This window comes from Kogia breviceps, chromosome 5, assembly GCF_026419965.1.
Source record: "Kogia breviceps isolate mKogBre1 chromosome 5, mKogBre1 haplotype 1, whole genome shotgun sequence".
NCBI lineage: Eukaryota > Metazoa > Chordata > Mammalia > Artiodactyla > Physeteridae > Kogia > Kogia breviceps.
In genome coordinates, this window is record NC_081314.1 from 85646393 (window position 1) to 85660062 (window position 13670).

A 13670-nucleotide genomic window follows, 5' to 3' on the forward strand; every position below is an offset into this window, starting at 1 on the left:
ATTTAAATGAGGATCTGATGAGGGGTCAGGGATGCCGTGTTTCTAACCAGCTCCCAGGTCATTCACTGCTGCCTGCCCGCAGGTTGAGCACCGAGGGCTTTGTGCCGCATGGTAACTCGGGGCCCTTTGCTGAAACAGCAGGAAGAAAGTGTTGTTAAAGGTACTAAAATATAGAGCTTTTTCCTTCTTCCAGGGTCTCACTTTCAGCTTGTCATGGTGTGTTTTGTTATTTAATGTAGCACTATGTAAAGGAAAACTAAAGTTTTAAAATATTAGCATGAAATTTGCCATTTAGCTTTAAATTGTGCAATGTCACTTTTAAATACAAATATAAGAGCGTTTAACTCATATGTGGAATCACCAAAATTACACAGTTCAGCTCCATTGCTCATGCATCCATCTGTATTTTGTTCTCACCTAAGTCAACTGTTGCCACTTCACTTCTTTTTGTGTGTGTGTGCGGTATGCGGGCCTCTCACTGTTGTGGCCTCTCCCATTGCGGAGCACAGGCTCCGGATGCACAGGCTCAGTGGCCATGGCTCACGGGCCCAGCCGCTCCGCGGCATGTGGGATCTTCCCGGACCGGGGCACGAACCCGTGTCCCCTTCATCGGCAGGTGGACTCTCAACCACTGCGCCGCCAGGAAAGCCCCATTTCACTTTTTGATGCACTCACAGTCCACAGTGTTCTCTGCTTTCCTCTCCTGATGAGGAAGGACTGGACAGACGAGGAGCTATGGGTTCCCCTACCTTCTGTCTTTCCTTGTCCTTCCGCATCATCATTTTCAGCTGGTTAACACAGGGATGTGATGTAAGAAAAGATATGAAGATACGGTTCCTTGGTAATTTGTGTTTCTTAGATTGCCATTTCCAAAGTAGATCCTGGTGCGAAGGAAGGTATGGTTTCTTGGGGCTGCCGGCATTCTGGCTTGCTCAGTCATGGACTTAACATGCTCACCTTGTACTTGCTTTGAGCCTTGTTGAACTCCCACGTTGTGGGCCCACTGGAACTCAGTGCTTATGGGTACCTCAAATGCCATATGCGAAGGTGCATCTGGGAACAGTAAATATTCATGTTGCCCATATCTCCTCAGCTTGTGAGCATGCTCCATGTACCATTGGATTTCATTTACAAAACACAAGTTGAAAGGTAAAATTATTAAGCATTTCAAAACAGCAGAGGAGGGGCTTCCCTGGTGGCACAGTGGTTGAGAATCCGCCTGCGGATGCAGGGGACAAGGGTTCGTGACCCGGTGCAGGAAGATCCCACATGCCGTGGAGCGGCTGGGCCCGTGAGCCATGGCCGCTGAGCCTGCACGTCCGGAGCCTGTGCTCCGCAACGGGAGAGGCCACAACAGTGAGAGGCCCGCGTATCGCAAAAAAAAAAAAAAAAAAAAAAGTACAAAACAGCAGAGGATCAAACCAAGTGTGACCATCGTGAGTGAAGGGCCCTGTGTGGCGGCATAGGTCTCACACTCGTGAAGCCAACCTTGGCCATGCTTTGACTAGCAAGGATCTAGTCTCTATACTGCTGTGCTCTGTCCGTGACTCCATGGGAGGCAGATATGACAAATCATAGGGCTCAGCAAATGTTCATTCTTTGACTTTATTTTCCCTCTTCTCCCTTCTGAAGAAAGAGTGGCTCAATGGAAAACCTTTGAAACGCTCAGATGAGGCCAACTGCGAGAGATGGTGAAAAGGGTCGTCTGCTTTGAATGTACTCATGTTCTGATGAAAGAATGAGTGACCCTGGGGCTGGGCTGGGCTTGGTCTCCAGCCCTAGGAAGAGTTGTATGACTCTCCATGGCCAAATGTGGCCACAGGCCTAGGAATTCCAGTCTCAGGGTGCCAGGGAAGGGAGAGAGGGCCAGTTTGCCAGTCACTGAGTGGGAGAACTGCAGCACTTGCCTGTATTTGTCACTTGTCTTCCTGCTGCTTTTGTTCTTTGAGCGAATTCCTGTTTGAAGAATTGATATTTAATTCAACAGCCCCCATGGAGCCTTGTTCCTGTGACAGAAGTTTCTAAAATTCTCAGTCAACAAAATGATAACAGCTGGTCTTTGAAACTCTGGGCACTGTAGACTGGGAGGTGCTGGGGGAGGGAGCACTAAGGGAACCAGGGATTGGGGCTGGGGAATGTACTATTTGTTAAGGATAATGAGGCAAAAATGTGACAGAGGTTTTTATTACAAACAATAGACAGAAGTCTTCAAACAACAGCAGAGAGTCATTAAAAAAAGAAACAGTTAAATAATTGTCTAATTACTAGGCACCAAGAAGGCAAATTAGAACTTCTTAAGGGAGAGTCAGTAAATTCACAGCTGAGTGTTCATTTTGTCAGGAATACAGAGAATGTGGATTTTCCTGGTGCCAAGTTGTTCTTCGATCCCTTTGCTAAGCTTCGTAATTAACCCAAGGTGAGTCTTGTCTCAGAGAACTGCTAGACTCAGTTGCTTTACTCAGCCATGTCATTAAGCTCTGGCCCAAGTGTTGAGCCTTCAAGAAGTCAGGAACCACAGGGACCTTTACTATTAACAGTGTTGTGAGCAAATGTTCATACAGTGCTCCACAGCTTACAAGGCATATTGACATACGTGATTTCATTGAATTCTTGCAGCCACTTGGCAAGGGAAGCTGAGGCTGTATAAGTGAATGTTTATGAGTATGGATGGTGCATTAGCTAGCTTGGGTGACCATAACAAACCACTATAGACTGGATGGCTTAAACAACAGAAATTTATTTTCTCACATTTCTGGAGGCTGGAAGTCAGATCAGAGTGCCAGCATGATTGGGTTAGATCTCTCTTCTTGGCTTGCAGATAGCTGGCTTCTCTCTGTGTGCTCACATGGCCTTTCTTCAGTGCACATAGAAAGAGGGAGGGGGGGAGAGGGGGAGGGGGGAGAGAGGGGGAGAGAGGGAGAGAGAGGGGGAGGGGGGAGAGAGGGGGAGAGAGGGAGAGAGAGGGGGAGGGGGGAGAGAGAGGGGGAGGGGGGAGAGAGGGGGAGAGAGGGAGAGAGAGGGGGAGGGGGAGGGGGGAGAGGGGGAGGGGGGAGAGAGGGGGAGAGAGGGAGAGAGAGGGGGAGGGGGGAGAGAGGGGGAGAGAGGGAGAGAGAGGGGGAGGGGGAGGGGGGAGAGGGGGAGAGAGGGGGAGGGGGAGAGAGGGGGAGAGAGGGGGAGAGAGGGGGAGGGGAGAGAGGGGGAGAGAGGGGGAGGGGAGAGAGGGGGAGAGAGGGGGAGGGGAGAGAGGGGGAGGGGAGAGAGGGGGAGAGAGGGGGAGGGGAGAGAGGGGGAGGGGAGAGAGGGGGAGGGGAGAGAGGGGAGAGAGGGGGAGGGGAGAGAGGGGGAGGGGAGAGAGGGGGAGGGGAGAGAGGGGGAGAGAGGGGGAGGGGAGAGAGGGGGAGAGAGGGGGAGGGGGAGAGAGGGGGAGAGGGAGGGGGGAGAGAGGGGGGAGGGAGAGAGGGGGGAGGGAGAGGGAGAGGGAGAGGGAGGGGGAGAGGGGAAGAGGGAGGGGGAGAGAGGGGGAAGAGGGGAGAGGGTGGAGAGAGGGGGAGGGGGAGGGAGGGAGAGGGAAAGAGGGAAAGAGACAAAGGGGGGGAAGAGGGAGAGAAAACAATATCTCTTTGTTTTCCTCTTCTAGGGCCACCAATCTTATCTGGTTAGGACCCCACCCATATTACCTCATTTAATCTAAATTCCCCCTAAAAACCCTATCTCCAGATACAGTCACTTTGTGGTGGTGGTGGGTGGGAGGGTAGGGCTTCAACATATGGATTTGGAGGGGACACATTTCAGTCCATACCAGATGGTAACCACCTGGTGAGAACACAGACCATCTGCAGCCACACAGCTCACTGTCTGCGTTAAAATCACCTGATTTCTGGAGACTTTTACCCAGGAACATGATGTTGCAAATAATTATGATTTGGTTAAAGAACTTCCTGAAAATCCATTTATATGAAAAAAAGATGATTCAACCATCTCTCATCAGAGGAAATAACCCCCTTTCAGGACAATATAAATCACTTTATCAGACTCATCGAGCCACTGTTGATGCTTTAAGACTCTTGGAACCATTTCCTTGCTGTGTCAACCAACTCTTTTTTTTTTTTTTTTTTTATAAACACTTGGTTTTATTGCACAGAAGCAATTGAAAGTGGACTCCAGTGGAAAAGTGCGCCCTGGCATGGTTCAGTGGCCAGCGCCCAGCCCCACCTGCTCCAGCTCTTCCAGGATAGAGAGCTTTGGGCAAGGGCTTGACCACTCCTTTGGAAAACAGAAGGCATTCAGGAATAGGTTAAGACATCTCAAGCATAATGTGTTTCTAACTGCTCATTCATTATTGCGGTCATCTGTCAGTTGCACATACAGGAAATAAATGCACTTATTTGGAGAGGAGGGGGCAGTTTTTATAGTCAAGTGTTTACATGTGGCATTCGGCATATATCACATTCGGCTACATAAGCTATCATAATATAATTGTTCATCGCCTAGGGAGGGTTTGGGGTGTGGGGCCGGGGGTTGGGAGGACCCTCTCTTGCTAACACATTGCTAATAGAAATTCCTGTTTGGTGAAGGAGGGCCCATAGTCTAAGCAGAGTTTCTTCTTCAAGAAAAGCGAGAAAAAATGAAAATTCGTTACACAACCCTTGAGCTCCCAGACCCTCCTGAGTTTCTTTGGCTGCTCTGGATGTTCCTTTCTCCCTGCCTTACTTCTCTCCCTTGGTGGCCTTGTCTTCTGTGGCCTTCTCTGGAGGCCTGCTGTCTTTCTGGTCTGTGCTAGAGGATTTCTCAGCCTTTTCTGCCTTGGCTTTGCCTGGTGTGGAGGCCTCCTTGCTGGGCTCCTCCTTGGCTTGGGCCTCTGCTTTGGGTTTCTCCTCAGGCTTCTTGGCCTCTGTGGGCTTGCCCTCCTTGGCATCTTTTTTCTCAGGTGCCGCTGGCGTCTCTTCCTTCTTTGGCTTTTCCGGCTCTTTCTCTGCTGCTTTGCTGGGTTCTTTGGCCTTGGCATCATCTGGTTCCTTCTTGGCCACCTCAGTCTTCTCTTTGGGTTTGGCTTCTTCCTTCCCCTTGGCAGCAGCCTCCTTCTCTGGGGTGGTTGCTTTTATCTTATCTTCAGCCTCTTCCTTCTTGGCTTCAGCTTTGGGTTCTTTGGGCTTTTCCACAGCAGGGTCCTTCTTCTCCTGGACCCCGGGCTTTGAAGCCTCCTTCTTGGGCACCTCATCTTTCTTGCTGTCCTTCTCCTCAGTTTTCAGTGTGGCTGGAGCTTTCTCTTCCTCTGTCTTCTTTGGGGGCTCTTTGGCTTTCACCTCCTGGGGTTTCTCTTCCTCCTTCACGGGGGACTTTGCCTCTTCCTTCTTTGGGACCTCCTTTGCAGGAGCCTTGGCCTCCTCCTTCACAGGAGACTTGACCTTCTCTGGGGATTTTGCCTCCTCCTTGACAGGGCTTTTGGCCTTCTCTGGGGACTTTGCTTCTTCCTTCAACTTCAGAAAGTTGGGCCAATCTGAATCTGGCTCCTGCATTGAAATACTTGCCTTAAACCAGACTCCCAAACCTCATAAATATCCCTCCTAGAAAATAAGACTCTTGTCAAGGGTGTATTCTTCCTTATTATAGTAAGTGATGAACTTCATCTTTGCTTTATCAGTAAGCTGATTAGGTGATTTTATTGAGAAGTCCAAAATCAACATCAGTTTGAACCATTGGTTTGAACCTTGGCTCCAACATTTTCTAGCTGTATGATCTTGGGAAAAAAATTTTAACCTCTCTTATGCCTCATTTTCCTCATCTGTAAGATGACCACCAACCACAGAAGGTCATATAAGGTTTAAATGAGTTAATACAGGTGAAGCTGTTACATACCTGACAAATGGCAGGATCTCAATAAATACATTCATATTATTGAAATCTGTCAGATGGGCTGACCAGTGCCTTCATTCATTTTCTTGATGTATAATTCCCTAAAACAAGTCTGCTTAAGCAAAATAAAATATCATAGGCTTTTGATTTACAATGAAATTATATACCTAATTTCCTCCATTTCAAAAATACCATTCAATATAAAATATCAATTTAAAAACAGTAGGAGCAAAAAAATGGAACACTGCTGTACTAAGTGTACACATTGGCTATAACATGCATACCAATTTCAGAAATGATAAAATGTAGAAAAAATTGTCTTCAGGAGGATTAAATGAATTTAGAGGTTTTTTTTTTTTTTCTCCCCTAAAGCCCTCAGCTTTTTTGGGAAGGATGGAGGCTCCCCTGAAGTGCTTTCAAACACATCTCTATGGCTGAGTGATTTCTGACTCTCTTTTGGGGACAGGCCAAGCCAGCTTGGGGAAAAAGGCAGTGAGCCTAAAACCATTTCACATATGTTTGAGTTCCTCATGGATTTGGCCATGGGACCCTATGTTTGCAGACACTTGGAGTGTGATTGCTGCAGGCTGGAGCTGGCGTTTGCTTATGGGAGGCCTGGGAGAGGGGCCCTCTTTTCACAGAACTGGAATTCTGCTTGGCTGTGCTGACAGAAAGTATTGATTCAGCCATTTTTCCTCTCCCAGAGAACCTTCCCTCTGTCTCTACTCAGTGGCCTCTTTTTCTTTCTTCGTCTCACCTCATGGTATATTCACGGCCACTGAAAGTGACTCAGATGGTCAAGGCACGTCTATACAGTGCTTCCAAAAGTGACTTCTGTAGCCCAGGGCCAATATGCGAACTGTTTCTAGTCTCTGGTAAGAAAAATACAGAGATTGAGAGCATTTAGACATTTTATAGCAGTTTGATGTTGCTGTGAAATCCATGCAGGTGATCACTGACCTTGTCTCATTTAATAGAGCCTAGACCAATACAGGGGTTGTGTTACACCCATGGTCAGTTGCATTTAGTGCAAGATACCCACTGACCATGTGCAGTAGGATTATAGTGGGCTGAACATTAAAACTACAACAACAGTGACAACCACGAAAGCTGTCCGTTAGCCAGAGATCTATTGAGAAATACTGTTGTAAAAACGAATTATTTTTTATCTAGAAGCTATACCTGGAATTTCAGCAGCTTCCACCATGTCATACAAGATCTTGGAACACTGACCTGGACACCAAGAGTTCCCAGCCCAGCTGCTTCAGCATAATTAAAGTTTACAGTTCATTTGACATTGTTCTGAATACCAAACTATGATGCTGTTTTAAAAAGTGACTAGATGTGGACAGATGTGGATTGCTTATTTCTCCATTTCATGAAAATATAATTTGAAGCAAGTTTTGAAGCTGTAGACCTTAGACATAGATCAGCATATTCTCTCTAGCTTCAGTACTAATCAGAACATGACCTTGCACTGGTCTCACTACCAGAGTGAAGGGCCTTTCTGGGCTGTCCTTTCTGTAGTTAAGGGTACTTTTAGAGTTAACAAAATAAGCACCTCCTGCCAGTCTTACCTCTAGCATTTTTTTAAAAAATTAAAGCAAGAGGATAAGATGTTCTGTTAATAGTCATTTAAAAAAAAACCCCAAACTTTTATCTATTTGGCCCTTGTACCACTAGAAAGAAACAAACCATAACAATATCCCATTATTTATTTATTTATTAACATCATTATTGGAGTATAATTGCTTTACAATGGTGTGTTAGTTTCTGCGTTATAACAAAGTGAATCAGCTATACATATATATATATCCCCATATCCCCTCCCTCTTGCGTCTCCCTCCCATCCTCCCAATCCCACCCCTCTAGGTGGTCACAAAGCATCGAGCTGATCTCCCTGTGCTATGTGGCTGCCTGCCACTAGCTATCTGTTTTACGTTTGGTAGTGCATATATGTCAATGCCACCCTCTCACTTCGTCCCAGCTTACCCTTCCCCCTCCCCATGTCCTCAAGTCCATTCTCTATGTCTGTGTCTTTATTCCTGTTCCGCCCCTAAGTTCTTCAGAACCATTTTTTGTTTTTGTTTTTGTTTTTTAGCTTCCATATATATGTGTTAGCATATAGTATTTGTTTTTCTCTTTCTGACTTCATTTTGTATGACAGACTCTAGGTCCATCCACCTCATTACAAATAACTCAGTTTCGTTTCTTTTTATGGCTGAGTAATATTGCATTGTATATATGTGCCACATCTTCTTTATCCATTCATCTGTCGATGAACACTTAGATTGCTTCCATATCCTGGCTATTGTAAATAGAGCTGCAATGAACATTTTGGTACATGACGCTTTTTGAATTATAGTTTTCTCAGGGTATAGGCCCAGGAGTGGGATTGCTGGGTCGTATGGTAGTTCTACTTTTAGTTTTTTAAGGAACCTCCATACTGTTCTCCATAGTGGCTATATCAGTTTACATTCCCACCAGCAGTACATGAGGGTTTGCTTTTCTCCACATCCTCTCCAGCATGTATTGTTTGTACATTTTGTGATGATAGCCATTCTGACAGGTGTCAGATGATATCTCATTGTAGTTTTCATTTGCATTTCTCTCATGATTGGTGATGTTGAGCATCCTTTCATGTGTTTGTTGGCAATCTGTATATCTTCTATGGAGAAATGTCTGTTTAAGTCTTCCACCCATTTTTGGATTGGGTTGTTTGTTTTTTTGATATTGAGCTGCATGAGCTGCTTGTAAATTTTGGAGATTAATCCTTTGTCAGTTGCTTCATTTGCAAATATTTTCTCCCATTCTGAGGGTTGTCTTTTCTTCTTGTTTATGGTTTCCTTTGCTGTGCAAAAGCTTTTAAGTTTCATTAGGTCCCACTTGTTTATTTTTGTTTTTATTTCCATTTCTCTAGGAGGTGAGTCAAAAAGGATCTTGTGATTTATGTCATGGAGTGTTCTGCCTATGTTTTCCTCTAAGAGTTTGATAGTGTCTGGCCTTACATTTAGGTCTTTAATCCATTTTGAGTTTATTTTTGTGTATGGTGTTAGGAAGTGTTCTAATTTCATTCTTTTACATGTAGCTATCCAGTTTTCCCAGCACCACTTATTGAAGAGGCTGTCTTTTCGCCATTGTATATTCTTGCCTCCGTTATCAAAAATAAGGTGACCATATGTGCGTGGGTTTATCTCTGGCTTTCTAAACGGTTCCATTGATCTGTATTTCTGTTTTTGTGCCAGTACCATACTGTCTTGATTGCTGTATCTTTGTAGTATAGTCTGAAGCCTGGGAGCCTGATTCCTCCAGGTCTGTTTTTCTTTCTCAAGATTTCTTTGGCTATTTGGGATCTTTTGTGTTTCCAAACAAATTGTGAAATTTTTTGTTCTAGTTCTGTGAAAAATGCCATTGGTAGTTTGATAGGGATTGCATTGAATCTCTAGATTGCTTTGGGTAGTAGAGTCATTTTCACAATGTTTATTCTTCCAATCCAGGAACATGGTATATCTTTCCATCTGTTTGTATCATTTTAAATTTCTTTCATCAGTGTCATATAGTTTTCTGCATAGAGGTCTTTTGTCTCCTTAGGTAGGTTTATTCCTAGGTATTTTATTCTTTTTGTTGCAATGGTAAATGGGAGTGTTTCCTTAATTTCTCTTTCAGATTTTTCATCATTAGTGTATAGAAATGCAAGAGATTTCTGTGCATTAATTTTGTATCCTGCTACTTTACCAAATTCATTGATTAGCTCTAATAGTTTTCTGGTAGCATCTTTAGAATTCTGTATGTATAGTATCATGTCATCTGCAAACAGTGACAGCTTTACTTCTTCTTTTCCGATTTGGATTCCTTTTATTTCTTCTCTGATTGCTGTGGCTAAAACTTCCATAACTATGTCGAATAATAGTGTTGAGAGTGGACAACCTTGTGTTGTTCCTGATCTTAGAGGAAATGGTTTCAGTTTTTCACTATTGAGAACGATATTGGCTGTGGGTTTGTCATATATGGCCTTTATTATGCTGAGGTAAGTTCCCTCTATGCCTACTTTCTGGAGGGTTTTTATCATTAATGGGTGTTGGATTTTGTCAAAAGCTTTTTCTGCATCTATTGAGATGATAATACGGTTTTTCTCCTTCAATTTGTAAATATGGTGTATCACATTAATTGATTTGCATATATTGAAGAATCCTTGCATTCCTGGGATAAACCCCACTTGATCATGGTGTATGATCCTTTTAATGTGCTGCTGGATTCTGTTTGCTGGTATTTTGTTGAGGATTTTTTTCTGTGTTCATCAGTGATATTGGCCTGTGGTTTTCTTTCTTTGTTACATCTTCATCTGGTTTTGGTATCAGGGTGATGATGGCCTCATAGAATGAGTTTGAGAGTGTTCCTCCCTGTGCTATATTTTGGAAGAGTTTGAGAAGGATAGGTGTTAGCTCTTCTCTAAATTTTGGTAGAATTCTCCTGTGAAGCCAGCTGCTCCTGGGCTTTTGTTTGTTGGAAGATTTATTTGTAATCACAGTCTCAATTTCAGTGCTTGTGATGGGTCTTTTCTTTTTTTATTGTATTTTTTATTTATTTATTTTTGGCTGTGTTGGGTCTTAGTTTTCTATGCGAGGGCTTTCTCTAGTTGCGGTGAGTGGGGGCTACTCTTCATCGCAGTGCGCGGGCCTCTCACTGTTGTGGCCTCTCTTGTTGAGGAGCACAAGCTCCAGATGCGCAGGCTCAGTAGCTGTGGCTCACGGGCCTAGTTGCTCCACGGCATGTGGATCCTTCCCAGACCTAGGCTCGAACCCATGTCCCCTGCATTGGCAGGCAGATTCTCAACCACTGTGCCACCAGGGAAGCCCGATGGGTCTTTTTATATTTTCTCTTCCTTCCTGGTTCAGTCTCGGAAGGTTGTGCTTTTCTAAGAGTTTGTCCATTTCTTCCATGTTGTCCATTTTATTAGCATATAGTTGCTTGTAGTAATCTCTCATAATCCTTTGTATTTCTGCAGTGTCAGTTGTTACTTCTCCTTTTTCACTTCTAATTATATTGATTTGAGTCTTCTCCCTTTTTTCTTGATGAGTCTGACTAATGGTTTATCAATTTTGCTTATCTTCTCAAAGAACCAGCTTTTAGTTTTATTGATCTTTGCTATCATTTCCTTCATTTCTTTTCCATTTATTTCTGATCTGATCTTTATGATTTCTTTCCTTCTGCTAACTTAGGGGATTTTTTGTTCTTCTTTCTCTAAATGCTTTAGATGTAAGGTTAGGTTGTTTATTTGAGATGTTTCTTGTTGTAGGATTGTATTGCTGTAGACTTCCCTCTTAGAGCTGCTTTTGCTGCATCCCATAGGTTTTGGGTTGTCGTGTTTTCATTGTCCCTTGTTTCTAGGTATTTTTAAATTTCCTCTTTGATTTCTTCAGTGATCTCTTAGTTATTAAGTAGTGTATTGTTTAGCCTCCATGTGTTTGTATTTTCTACAGGTCTTTTCCTGTAATTGATATTGGGTCTCATAGTGTTGTGGTTGGAAAAGATACTTGATAAGATTTCAATTTTCTTAATCTTACCAAGGCTTGATTTGTGACCCAAGATATGATGTATCCTGTAGAATGTTTCATGAGCACTTGAGAAGAAAGTGTATTTTGTTGTTTTTGGATGGAATGTTCTATAAATATCAGTTCAGTCCATCTTGTTGAATGTATCATTTAAAGCTTGTGTTTCCTTATTTATTTTCATTTTGGATGATCTGTCCATTGGTGAAAGTGGGGTGTTAAAGTCCCCTACTATGATTGTGTTACTGTCAGTTTCCCCTTTTATGGCTGTTAGCATTTGTCTTATGTATTGAGGTGCTCCTATGTTGGATGCATAAATATTTACAATTGTTATATCTTCTTCTTGGATCAATCCTTTGATCATTATGTAGTATCCTTCTTTGTCTCTTGTAATAGTCTTTATTTTAAAGTCTATTTTGTCTGATAGAATTGCCACTCCAGCTTTCTTTTGATTTCCATTTGCATGGAATATCTTTTTCCATCCCCTCACTTTCAGTCTGTATGTGTCCCTAGGTCTGAAGTGGGTCTCTTGTAGACAGCATATATATGTGTCTTGTTTTTGTATCCATTCAGTGAGCCTGTGTCTTTTGGTTGGAGCATTTAATCCATTTACATTTAAGGTAACTATTGATATGTATGTTGATATTACCATTTTCTTAATTGTTTTCGGTTTGTTTTTATAGGTCCTTTTCTTGTGTTTCCCACTTAAAGAAGTTCCTTTAACATTTGTTGTAAAGCTGGTTTGGTGGTGCTGAATTCTCTTAGCTTTTGCTTGTCTGTAAAGGTTTCACTTTCTCTGTTGAATCTGAATAGGGTCCTTGCTTGGTAGACTAATCTTGGTGTAGGTTTCTTCCTTTCATCACTTTAAATATGTCCTGCCAGTCCCTTCTGGCTTGCAAATTTTCTGTTGAAAGATCAGCTGGTAACCTTATGGGGATTCCCTTGTATGTTATTTGTTGCTTTTCCCTTGCTGCTTTTAATATTTTTTCTTTGTAGTTAATTTTTGATAGCTTGATTAATATGTGTCTTGGTGTGTTTCTCCTTAGATTTATCCTGTATGGGACTCTCTGCGCTTCCTGGACTTGATTGCCTATTTCCTTTCCCAAAGTAGGGAAGTTTTCAAGTAGAATCTCTTCAAATATTTTCTCAGTCCTTTTTTTTTTTTTTTTTCTCTTCTTCTTTTGGTACCTCTATAATTTGTATATTTGTGCATTTAATGTTGTCCCATAGGTCTCTGAGACTGTCACCAATTCTTTTCATTCTTTTTTCTTCATTCTGCTCTGTGGTAGTTATTTCCACTATTTTATCTTCCAAGTCACTTATCCATTCTTCTGCCTCAGTTATTCTGCTATTTATTCCTTCTAGAGAGATTTTAATTTCATTTATTGTGTTGTTCATCATTGTTTGTTTGCTCTCTAGTTCATCTAGGTCCTTGTTAAATGTTTCTTGTTTTTTCTCCATTCTGTTTCAAACATTTTGGATCACCTTTACTATCATTACTCTGAATTCTTTTTTGGTAGACTGCCTATTTCCTCTTCATTTGTTTGGTCTGGTGAGTTTTTACCTTGTTCCTTCATCTGCTGTGTGTTTCTCTGTCTTTTCATTTTGCTTAACTTACTGTGTTTGGTGTCTCCTTTTCGTAGGCTGCATGTTTATAGTTCCCGTTGTTTTTGGTGTCTGCCCCCAGTGGCTAAGGTTCGTTCAGTGGGTTGTGTAGGCTTTCTAGTGGAGGGGACTAGTGCCTGTGTTCTGGTGGATTAGGCTGAATCTTGTCTTTCTGTTGGGCAAGACCATGTACAGTGGTGTGTTTTGGGGTGTCTGTGACCTTGTGATTTTAGGCAACCTCTCTGCTAATGGGTGGGGTTGTGCCAGTCTTGCTAGTTGTTTGGCATAGGATGCCCAACACTGTAGCTTGCTGATCATTGAGTGAGCTGCATCTTAGCATTGAGGTGGAGATCTCTGGGAGAGTTTTCGCCATTTGATACTATGTGGAGCCGGGAGGTCTCTGGTGGACCAATGTCCTGAACTGGGCTCTCCCACCTCAGAGGCTCAGGCCTGACACTTGGCTGGAGCACCACGACCATGTCAGCCACATGGCTCAGAAGATAAGGGAGAAAAAGAAAGAAAGAAAGAGAGAGAGAGAGAGGGAGAGAGGGAGGGAGGGAGGGAGGGAGAGAGGGAGAGGGAGAGGGAGAGAGAGAGAGAGAGAGAGAGAGAGAGAGAGAGAGAGAGAGAGAGAAAGAGAGAAAATAAAGTTATTTAAATAAA

General features: G+C 43.2%; 1 protein-coding gene across 1 annotated transcript; it reads right to left on the reverse strand.

The window, feature by feature from the left end:
- Positions 1 to 4103: 4103 nt before the first annotated feature.
- On the reverse strand, positions 4104 to 5516 carry LOC131756848 (neurofilament heavy polypeptide-like). Its single transcript, XM_059063933.2, has one exon. It carries the CDS (start codon positions 5514 to 5516, stop codon positions 4707 to 4709), a length of 810 nt encoding a protein of 269 aa, XP_058919916.1. The 3' UTR covers positions 4104 to 4706.
- Between the last annotated feature and the right edge of the window lie 8154 nt (positions 5517 to 13670).

Bases quoted from the DNA above. Each gene is read 5' to 3' on its own strand.
- LOC131756848 (XM_059063933.2), bottom strand. From the start codon at position 5,516: ATGCAGGAGCCAGATTCAGATTGGCCCAACTTTCTGAAGTTGAAGGAA.